We start from the raw sequence: 11711 nt of genomic DNA, 5'->3' as shown, positions 1-11711 counted from the left end.
TTCGATTCTGATTCAACGTGAAAGGTACTCATCACCGGGTTTGGTTTTGGGGAGACACAAATGGGTGTCTACAGTAGTATATGTTTATCAACATATATATGTTAAATAACATAAGTTATAATGTAATGAACATATAATTATACTCAAAGAACACACTGATCACACTCAAAGAACATATTAAAGGTATGTTCTTTGTCAAACATAGATATGTTCTTTACTATTTTCTTTCCGCCTTTTTTTTGTTTACCCGTGCATGGTGCACCCGGGTGTATTATCTAATTTTCATTTGATTGTACTCCATACAATTTTGATAATTGAAATATCACCATCTAATTTTCATTTGATTGTATAATCTTGAGATCCAATAAGATGATCCTATAGTACTCCGTATTACTTAGCTTCATATACACATTGATGTACGAGCACTATATTCCAGTTCAATCACTTTGCATATAAGCTATTACGTTACCTTACCGAACAAACTTTGTTCTAGTGAAGGATTGAGCCTTCCAACCTTGATATTCGGAGTTTAAATCTCATATTAGGGGCATTTTAAAGGTAGAGATTTCCCTTATCCTTCTTCCCTACTCTTAAAATATCTATTGTAAATTTGGTTGAATTGACTTGTGAGAGATTTTGATCTGATATGACAAAAACAAAAAAAAAACATATGAAGTTTGTTACTTCAAAGGCCAAAGAGCTAGGTTTTGTTAAGAAAGTTAACATGTTGTATGGATAGCTAAGAATTAAAGATTACTATAGTTTTCTCAAAAAAAAATTACTATAGTTAAAAAAAAATTGACTAGATTTAATACTCCGTATAAAATAATAGACTAATCATGTAATAGTCATTGGTAGTAATTTATTACTCCCTTCGTCCCATAATTACAGGCAAATATACTATTTTGGGTGTCCCAAAATGTTCCTCCTATTACTAAAAATAACACCCAATCATTACTTACTTTTTACCTTTTCCATACAACTTACACACATACCAAAAAAATCATTACTTACTTTTTCACTTTTTCATACAAAATACACACATACCTAAAAAATCATTACCTACTTTTTAACTTTTCCATACAATATTCTCTACTTTTTATCAACATTCTTCACTTTTTAGCTTTTCCATACAATATTCCTCTATTTTTTCCATCCTCCTTAAAAACCGTACTTTTTAGAGTTATTTGCCTGTAATTATGGGACGGAGGGAGTAAATACTTTTACACAACCAGCTAGTTAAACCAACTAAAATTATCACATCTAGTCAAATAAGCTAATACAACCAGTTATATCAATCAGCTATCAGCTAATACCAAACAGGGCCAAATAGTAAGAAGAATTGTGGGGGTTATTTTAGGTAGTGAAATGAATAAAGACAATTTTTTTTTTTTTTGGTGTTCCACTCGGTTTACCCTTTGGAATAATCTGAATTCGGGATCAGTTTTGAGTGGTTAGATTTCAGTCGAGGATTCCCCTCCCAAAGTCCCAATTGTTGTTACAGGGAATCGAAAGCAGATCCTCCTTACCAAGTAGTCGAGAACAATTATTTGGGACAACAGTATTTTACATTTAGCATTAATTTCCTAAGCATTTAAAATTTCACAATCTTCTCCAACCACCCATTGCTTCGTTAAACTTGTTCATCAACTGAAACCCCAACTCATCGGAGATTGAAGATGTTGTTCCAGGTGGGTGGGCAGGGCACTCGCCCCACATTCTTCGAGATGGCGGCTGCTCAGCAGCTTCCTTCCAGTCTTCGCGCCGCCCTCACTTACTCTTTTGGCGTATGCTTCTTTATTTTCTTGCTTAAATTATCTCTACTTATTATTCAATTACTTGTTTCTGGGTCTATTATTTGATGATTTTTTATTGAAATTTGGTGACTGTTGTTTTGAGGTGTTCTATTGGTTTAAATTTTGATGGGTTTTAATTAAATGTGTTAGATTCTGGGTATTAGAGATGATGATTGAATTCTAATGATTTGATCAGATTAAACAGATTGTGCTTGTAATTTGTAGTGTATATATGTTGTCGAGTGAGTGAATTGACCCTATATTCTTTTAGTATAATTTCAATTATTGACCCAATCTATTAGCTGTGATTACATTTGTGGCAAAAATGACATTAAGGTTGAAAGAATGTCTGATTTTGTTGGATTTTTGAGATAATGATAGGTGGTAGCTATCTATCAAAGGATTTTGTAAACGATGTTTGCTTAAAGGAAGATCATTTATCAGTGGATTTCGAAGAATGAAGATAAGGGGTATTTTGGACTATGATACATGATTTACTGGTGGTGTTAGGTAGCTGCTCTAAGTAGTTTGTCACTTATTCTTAGGAATTGGGTACTAAAGAGTGCCTTAAAGGACTTCATTTTTTGTTATCTACTGAGGTGAAGATATACAAGGGGGATAAGACCATTCATATGTCTTGATTATTTCTATGGAGGTATCACTTGGATTAAGTGTTCGTTTATCTTTACAATAATGTGCTTTTTGTTGGCCAATATTACTAGGGAACACATTACTAGCTTTAGTTGCTTTGAAGCTAATATTCTCCATGTGTCAGAGAAATCTGAAGTGTTGGCAACTTGGCACGAATAATATTAGACTACTTGACTTCCCCACCTTGTTTCTATTTCTGGGCTATCAATATAAGAAACTGATCCTTCTCCCTCCTCTGTCCAACCTGGTACTAGTCGTGCTATGTGTTAGATTAGGATGGTGTTGGAAGTACAAATGCAATTTCTTTCATGACATGCATTTCTTGATTGATGGGTTTTCGTGGAATTCATGCTCTTCCACTTGGTCCTATACTGAAAATATGTTTTGGATCATTGTAAAATTCGCTGTAATTCTGATTCACTTTAATGTTTCCAACACCAATACACCATTAATAGTGCTCTGAAGAATGGCGTCAATCTGGTGTTTCTGTAAGGGGACAATCATGGTATTATGTTATGGTCATTTTTGTCCCTGCAATGTATTCGTGATCAAGCTTTTTTTTACATGGTAATATGGCACCTTCTGTAAATTCTACCTTGTAGACATGTTTCCACGACGATTTAACGAAGAAACTGTTCTGTTGTTACTTCTGTGTTTATGACCAGCTACTCATTGGTGTGTTGCTTGTCTTTGTTTATATGAGTATAAGTGTCTGATTGTATGTGATCTTACAGGTAATGGCTCTAAGAAGGCCAATTCTACATAAAGTGTTGGACTATGAGAATGAGTTCTTTGCCTTGTTGATGCTAGTTTTGGAGACTCATAGCATGAGAACTACGGGTAATCTTTATATAACATTTTTGCATTCTCCTTGCTTTCAATGTGCTTTCACATGATAAAGTAAATTTAAAAGGATATTGGAGCTCTCTTAAAAGTGTTAAAATATGTGTGAACTTATACTTGATCTGGCAATCCCCGGAAGTACATTGCTTGCAGAGCCCATCTTGAAGTGACCCATTGATCTGGTGTCAGATTGTTTTTTAACATATACTTGATCTAGCAATTATTTTGCCAATGTATAGGGCTGAGTCTCAATTTTAAGATCCTAAGGGGGAAGGCTACCTATATGTTGAATTCTTGACCTCTTTAAACTTCCAGAATAGTTAATGTAGGATCCATTTCAAGCGATTGTGTTCTTTTAAAAAGGGGATTGATAAGGAAAGTGTGTTAGGACAGTGATCATAATGTTCTTGGTGGTAACTAGTAAGATTAAACCGTTTACTCCTATGACTTTTGTTGACATTCATTCCTCTTAACGTCATCCTAATAATGAAGGATCTGTTGTGGTCTTATTTTTTATAAAACTTGTCATTACTTTCTTAGGATCCCCTGAAGTTTTTCTCTTGCTTGGTATGTTTTCAGATGCATCTTTCTCAGAGTCATTGTATGGCTTGCGAAGAAGAACAGTAAGATTGAAATTGAAAAAAGATGCTCTTCATTCCAACTCCACAGATGGGATTCAGCTTTCTGGGATAGAAAAGCACCAAAGAGTCCTTTCTGTTGTCTTTCTGGTATGCTTTCATTTACGTTTGGCTTTTATTTATATATTTTGCAAATCATCTGTATCTGCACTGACTGTAAATACTGAGTAATTTTAGTTTTTGTAAGAAGTAGTTAAATTGTCATATACTAGAATGTATCTGTGCTAACGCACGATATATACGTAGCATGTATATTTAGAAAGAAAAAGAATAGGAGAGGTGGAAGTTATAAAAAAAAATTGGAGGTTATAGCAAAAAAAAAAAAAAAAAAAAAAAAAAAAAAAAAAAAAAAAAAAAAAAAAACCTAAATCATGAGAGTTGAGGATTGAGGTTTTGGAGAAATCTCATTAATTGACTCTGTAATTATATTATAGATTGCAATCCTCTTTGAATTTCTCCTTTCTGTGCTGAGACGTACAGCTCACGACACATAAAATGGGCGTAACCATTGAGTTGTATTTGGAAATTCAAATATTAAAAAGTTTTCTTATACCTTATTTTAGAAAAAAGGCAAAATGAAATGAGATGGAAAACTTGCCCTAGAAATTTGTTATTCTTTACTAGCTGATCCTTTTAGAGGGTCTTTAGTTCATTTAAAATTCTTTAGTTCCTCACAAACTTAATTTTGTAAGGATTGAACATTCTTTGCATCTGAAAATGTGATTGTTTCTCTCCATTTTTAAAAAACTTTGTAGGTTGTGTTACCGTATTTTAAGTCAAAATTGCATTCAATATATAGCAGAGAAAGGGAAACTGCAGTGCGTGCAAGCTTATGGGGACCAGGTGATGAAAGCTTTGATGATGCTGACTATCTAGATGTGGCAGAGAATCCAGTTGATCAGAGTAGAACTTCAGATCAAGATCTGTCATCAAGAGAACGAATCTTGCACGGAGCAAAGAAAATTATAGCTGCGTGTTACCCCTGGATACATACTGGCCATGAAGGTACTACATATCTAAAAGCTGAGTTGCTTATTAACTTTTGATGGTGCTTTTTGCTTTGTAATTTTCTGATAAGGATGTGATCACGTTATAAACCGACAAAAGTCAATATGATCTATTGTTGTTCTGAGTGTCAATATGGTTCACCTATGTTTGTCCTGCTATGTTATGGTATTTAGCTTTTTTGTATTAGGAAAAGGTATCCGTTGTTGAATACCACCTTTAGCCCCCTCAAAGCCAACAAAAACTACTTTTACTTTTCTCTCCCTGAACATCAATGGAGTCCATAATAGCCATCCATTGCCATTGTTAATAGCGCTTTTACCTGCTTTTTATCCTTTATCATCAATTACAAGTTGAAGAAGATCAGCAAATTACTGAAGGACATGAATCGAATCAGTGCAATGTGAGGTAAAATTTGCTATCTGAGGGTAATGATGGAGAATTTGCTATCCATTTCTCTTTCTCTCTCTGCGGGCATGGTTGCTAGTAGACTGGTTGTGAGACTTGTCAATGGTGATGTGAACTGTGCATGTGTGTGTCTGTGTTGGAGTGTATTTTATCGCTGTGCATGCACATATCTGTTTTTGTGAGCTTGGTGGATAGTGAGTTGGGAAAAGGGGTTGGGAAGGCAGGAGAAGATGAAATTTGGTGGCTTTTGATGGATAACCATGTGCTTGTATTTATCTTATTCCCTTTGAAAGGGAACTAGAAGTCCTATTGTTACTTTGGTGGAGTTAGTTAACCTAAGGTAGTACACTCACAGTACTATATAGTATGTACGAATTGAACAAGGAAAAAAAATTCCCTTCCCCCCCCCCCCCCCCCTAACACCAAGCACACACACACACACACACGTCTCTTGTGAGGCGCAGTTGTGCAATAATATATCAGTGTAGGTCATGAATTTGCCTTATGCTTCTGTTCTTCATTATATTCATAGTAGTAATGCTTACAATTATTTTTAATAATCATACTGGCAATGCTGCTTTTGGGTCAGGTGAGTATTAAATTAATATATTTTCCAATCATGGTAGAAATGTTTCTGTGTTTGAGAATAAATTCTTGTCATTGATTTGTCTTCTGAAGGACTTTTTGTACTATGGTCTTTTTAATGATTGGTTAGTCATTTAAGTGAATGATTATCAACATGCAGGATTAACATTTGCTTATCAAACATTGTATCTGTTGGATGCTACTGGGTTTTATTCTCTTGGATTGCATGCTTTAGGGATCCAAGTCTGTCGGGCTACTGGACAGGAACTGGTATTACTTTTGTTCACGAGTCTTTGTATCAGTGAAAGAGATTCTGTATTTTCTTATGTTGAGCTTAACCTTTTAATGTCAAGGTAGATGGATGCTTCTTCAAGAATATCAAGGATGAGAAGTCGTGAACGTGAGAGACTTCGTGGTCCTCCATGGTTGAAGGTAATGCTCTATCCAATACTTACGGAGTTACAGATGAGGAAAAAAGCACAATCTCTTGCTACCCATACACAAGTATATCTTCTGTATCTATTTTTCCACTTTATGAGCAGTGGTGACTGTGGTCCGTGTGGAATTGGGTGGCTAGAGAGGTGTATTGATGTTACTAAATTTCAGAAAGGCTTACATGAACTAATTAAGTCATTAAAGACAGTAGCTGAAAGCTAATCCCAGTCACTCAAAAGGGGGAAAAGTCTCGTTGAATTTCAACTGTCTGTAACTTTCTCCCTTTGTAAACGAATACCATATGTTTCGTTCACTCGAGATTTCATATTGTTTGAAATCATTGTAATGTTCTCCTCAAGCAGCTAGAGAAAAGGCAGCAAAAGAAACTTGAGCTATGCATTTATCAGGAGCATTCACTTTCTAGTTTTCACATTTCAATCAGTAATCCTAAACAGCCAATTCAAATACAAAAAGTTATTCTGCTCATTTGCTCAAGTGTTTCGGAGCTATTGCAAAATGAATATAGCCTGTAAAATACCGTCTAAACATTCAAAGGGCATGTTTTCCAATACAAGGCTTGAGAAATCAACATGCTACAGCTAACAAAGTACCCCATCCATTTCAAAAACACGAAGAATCTAGGGCACATATTGTACCAACACTCTTACCTCTGTCTTTTTTCAGTTTGAGTTGAATCAATAAAAAGAAAAGAAAACAATTTTCCTTATGTTGCTTTTCATCACTTATGTTACTCAATATTTTCTCATACTTATGTTGGATATGATCACATGTGCAAGTGTTGGACTTGGCAAATTCCACTCATTCATGATAAGGTTCCTTGTTCTTGTGATCCTAAGATATAGTGTCAAGTGCTTGTTCCCATGTCAAATTGTTGAGGATCTAACACGGTACTTAAGGTGAAATGAAGAGTCAGAGTAACGTAATTTATGGCACCTATTGTGGTAATTTTATGTTGACATTGTGTATATGGGATTTTGAATTTTTTTTTTTTTTTTGTTTTTGCTCTATTGAAAAATTATGTGAAGTGGTTGTGTTAGTTTTTTTGATCTACATCTGACTACGTGATCATGATTTGTCATGCATGATGTTTCAGAAATTGCAAGGAGCATTGCTCAGCTGTATGTATGCAGCACTTGATTATTCACAGACAGGCTTAATTGCTGCCGTATTTGTATTCAAGGTAAATATATTCCTGTTAAGTGTTATGACTGTGATCTGACAATTTTGAAGCTCTAATCTAGAGAAGCTTAGCCTTGTTGAGTATGACTGATCATCTTTGTCCTTCATTCCTAATGATCATGATTGTAGATGATGGAGTGGTGGTACCAGTCAGCAGAGGAAAGGATGTCTGCACCGACAATTTATCCCCCACCACCACCGCCTCCAGCCCCAAAAGTAAGCAATATCTTCATACCTACATCCTAAGCATTCCCCCTCATCATCCCCCCTCCCCTAAAAATTATGGAAGGAGAGTGCTTGTCTACCCAAATTTACAGTTGGTCATTTTTCCTCTATTGTGAATTTTAGGCTTTCTAATTACTTTATACAGGCGGCTAAAGAGGGTATTCCACTGCCATCAGACAGAACAGTTTGTCCTTTGTGTTCGGAAAGACGTGCAAATCCTTCAGTTGTTACAGTATCAGGATTTGTTTTCTGTTATGGTTGCATATTCAAGTATGTTTCTCAGGTAAGGCTTGAACCCTTGCATTGCTTCTCAGATGTCAGGATTCTGTTTTGACACACTGACTTGTGGCTTTGTCTGCTGTTTTGAAATACATTTCCAGTATAGAGCTCCTGTTATTATTATTATTTTTTTTTTTTTTACGAACTTGATATTTTAGGCTTTCTTTTCGTGTGGTATATCATGACTATGGAATCCATGCTTAACCTTTTGGCTGATGCTTTTGCAGTATAAGCGGTGCCCAGTCACACTCATCCCTGCTGAAGTCGAGGACATTAGACGGCTCTTCCATGACATGTAGACTATGTGAAAACATGGTAATTGCCAATGTGCTTATCTTGGCCGTGTTTCTTTTATTTTCTGACCTGAAAGATGTTTCAGTGTTCATTAAGTGGTATGCTGTAAATAGTTTTATCCCGAAATATTGCATTTTATAAAGATATAGATTTGTGTAAATCTCTTTCCTTTTGTATTTGTAGTCCTGGATTTATGTTTGAGGCAAACTGGCAAAGTATGTGTAGTTTAGTGAGAGAGACCACAGCGAAAGTTGTTGCTGGTTGATACAATGAACATCTGTAGGAACCATTGCAATCACATCTGTAGCCTACGTAAAACAATAATAACCACCACTAATGAATTTTTGCCAATGTATCATCAAAGTATAGGAACCATTGCAATCACCAACATTAGGAAACCCCTTGTCTTGTCCGACGGATGCATGAAAGCAGGTATAGACTTTAGCATGAAGAGAATAACCAAGGCAACCCCTTCGAGTTGAAAGAAACCAGCCCGGCCAAAATCTGTATTCGGAGAGGCATTGGGATGAGTACACACAACAGGGTGTTTACTGGATATATGATGATGATTTATAAACTGAACCATTAGGATTGGTTTCTAAATATGCTTCACAAATTTGAAGTTCTGGACACTTCATAGTTTATGTATAACACTTCACAAACAAGATGCAAATAAACTTGAATATCTCACATCTGGACTACTGTCACTCTGTACCACCTAATGTGTCACTAAATCTCAATATATAACACATTGTTCTTCCAATTTTAAAGCCTTTTTTTCCTCAAATTGACCCTGATATAGGATATATTTGTAAGCTAAATTGCATAAATCTTCAATGATCAGAATCGCGCACGTATTCCCACTTTTAACTAGATTATGTTTCAGCTGTTTAATCAAAATAAAGGATAATAGGACCTTCAAAAAATCAACACACATTTTATTGCAACTCACACAACCAAATTCAAGTAGTTACAATAGATCACACAGTATTAGACATGGTCAATTGACCACACTAATACGGCAAATAAATAAAGAATTGGGGATGGGGGAGATTTTTGTTTTTTCTTCCTACATTTTCTGTTTTACAGCATTTCTTTCCATCACATTGCTACAATCTGTTCACCACTGCCTTCTTTTTCAAGTGCTTTCTCCAACCTCGTTTCGAATGGTGTTGCATCCCAAATCACTTCGGCACTCTGCAATCAAATCACCAATTCACAGCAATAATCAAAGACATTAAGCAAAAAAAAATCCAACAATTATTGTAACATGTAACAGAATTTATCAAAGACAGTTATACTGTCAGACTAACCTCTCTGAATCTGCTTTTAGTACTTTTTGTGCTTGACCCAGAATTAGTTGTCTGTTCTGTATGACTCCAGTAACTTCCAACAGTTCCAATGATGGGGACATCATCAGGATTCTTGCTTGGCGATTTCCTCGGCGAGGAAGTAGCCGAATGCTGCCTTAGCTCTTCAAGAGTTAAAGCTCCTAATATAGGTCTATCTTCAAATTTATTAGGAGAACAGGAGCATGTTTTTCTGTCAGATGGTGAATTTCCCACTGAAACTGAGCTGCTTCTGCTGTTATTCTTGTGTGTTCCTTCTGAACACATTAGCCAGCTAGAAAGGCTTGTATCAACCCCGATTTCTCGGTCTGAAACAACCGCCTTTTTCACAGGAAAGCTGAAATCTTGGCCTGATGAAACCACATTCTCCTTTGCTTGAGACTGATCCTTTGATGCAAGCTTTGATCTTGCCTTAATAAACTTCCACTGACTCAGATTCTCAACTGGGTTTAATACAGAATCGACGTATTTACGAGTATTTTCATCAAATTCACTCGAATTCGAGTCTTTAATAGATGAATTCTTGATTGGTATTGGGCTATTCACTTCTTTATCCCCTGTTTCTGACTCAAACCCCTGTTTTCTCGAATCTAAAGACAGAGAAAACAGAGATTCTGACGACTGTTCTTGACATTTCAACTGATTTTCACTCTTAATTTCACTCTCTACTTCATTATCTTCATCATCCTCAGTATAATCATCATCAATTTCACTTTCATCAGATGATAATTCATCAAATTCATCATCACTATCCCTACAATTTCGATACCGATGATCAGTTGGGAAAGAAAATAAGCTCGAAGAGCTTGAATCTGAATTACATTGACTACCAAAACCCGATTTCTCTTCTTTAATCTCTGCTCTCTCATCTTTCTCTTCCTCTTCGTTTCCCTCGAAATCAACATCCAATTCTTCCTCTGTTCGAAAATCTTCATAGATTTTCACATTCAAATCAAATGTAACCTTCTTCCGCTCACTCGAATTCGCCTTCTCGATTTTCTCTTCTCTAAACAATACAAAATCCAATAAATGATTTAATTTTCTGGGTATCAAAATCCAACAAAAAATTACAAGAACAATATGAAAAAACTTACTTTGAATCAGGAGTAAATTCAATTTGACTTTCACCCTTTTCTTCTTCTTCTTGCTCTTTAATCAAATGCGGCACTTGAAAACCTTCAACAGATTCATATGTCTGCAGCTGATAAAAATATAAACAATGAATCAATATTCAATTCATACAAAAACAAAATCAAACAAAATACAAGATGAAAAAACCCCTTAAAATGAACATACATGATGAAGAAGGGAAGACTGGTTGGTATTCCCGTGCCGTCTTCGACGTCTTCGAGAGCGCTTGCAATTGCCAAAGCAGGTGGAAAAACAACCCATTTTATCCAGAATTGATTGATACTACTGATAAAGTTAAGAACTTGTGAATTGTAACTTGATCAGTGTTTCAAAGAGTAAAATGGTGAAGACCCAGAGAAGAGGATAATCTGAATTAAGATTCAGAGAAAGAAAGAAGAAGAATTACATTGTTTTTCATTGAGGAATTGAGTTGAATGAAGATGAATAATTTCTGGGGTTTTGGAGGAGATGAAGGTTTTTGGGGTTGTGAGTTTGAAGGATTAAATTGTCTTTTTCTTGAGTTTAGAAATATTACCGTTGGAAAAGTGTAGGGGCTAGCTATTGAGCCGTTGCTAGCTCGATTGTATCACGTAATTTATTTTTATAATTTTGGTGGGGTGTTGTATTGGGCTATTAATTTTGGGTTTTGTTTTTGGATGTTTATTGATATAGTAGAAATACAACGAGCTAGGCCCATCATAACTCATAAGTAAAAATTGGAGAATTATAATCAGGGGTGCGGAGCTAGGATTTTGACATTGGTAAAAAAACTACCGTCCACATACTAATCGACAAACAATACAAATGTATTCAAAAGTTGTAATTTTTTTTAGTGTAAATAGACAAGGGCAATGATATAGACGAAATTTGTT

The 11711-nt window shown here is 35.5% G+C and overlaps 2 protein-coding genes across 2 annotated transcripts; one reads left to right on the top strand and one right to left on the bottom strand.

Annotated features, from left to right (window-relative positions):
• The first annotated feature begins 1565 nt into the window (after positions 1 to 1565).
• On the top strand, positions 1566 to 8519 carry LOC145626746 (peroxisome biogenesis protein 12-like). Its single transcript, XM_081679219.1, has 10 exons — positions 1566 to 1787; positions 3182 to 3287; positions 3870 to 4018; positions 4684 to 4933; positions 6087 to 6196; positions 6284 to 6358; positions 7476 to 7562; positions 7691 to 7777; positions 7932 to 8069; positions 8293 to 8519. The coding sequence occupies exons 1-10, from the start codon at positions 1680 to 1682 to the stop codon at positions 8362 to 8364; spliced, it is 1182 nt and encodes a 393-aa protein (XP_081535345.1). The 5' UTR covers positions 1566 to 1679; the 3' UTR covers positions 8365 to 8519.
• A 767-nt stretch (positions 8520 to 9286) lies between these two features.
• LOC145626745 (uncharacterized) lies at positions 9287 to 11390 on the bottom strand. The gene is made up of 4 exons (XM_081679218.1): positions 11005 to 11390; positions 10803 to 10909; positions 9673 to 10714; positions 9287 to 9556 (listed from the first exon to the last, which is right to left on the bottom strand). Exons 1-4 carry the CDS (start codon positions 11098 to 11100, stop codon positions 9461 to 9463), a joined length of 1341 nt encoding a protein of 446 aa, XP_081535344.1. The 5' UTR covers positions 11101 to 11390; the 3' UTR covers positions 9287 to 9460.
• Positions 11391 to 11711: the final 321 nt, after the last annotated feature.

This window comes from Chenopodium album, chromosome 4, assembly GCF_948465745.1.
Source record: "Chenopodium album chromosome 4, dcCheAlbu1.1, whole genome shotgun sequence".
Lineage (NCBI taxonomy): Eukaryota > Viridiplantae > Streptophyta > Magnoliopsida > Caryophyllales > Amaranthaceae > Chenopodium > Chenopodium album.
Note: the sequence above shows the minus strand (reverse complement) of the source record. Positions and strands in the feature narration are given on the sequence as shown.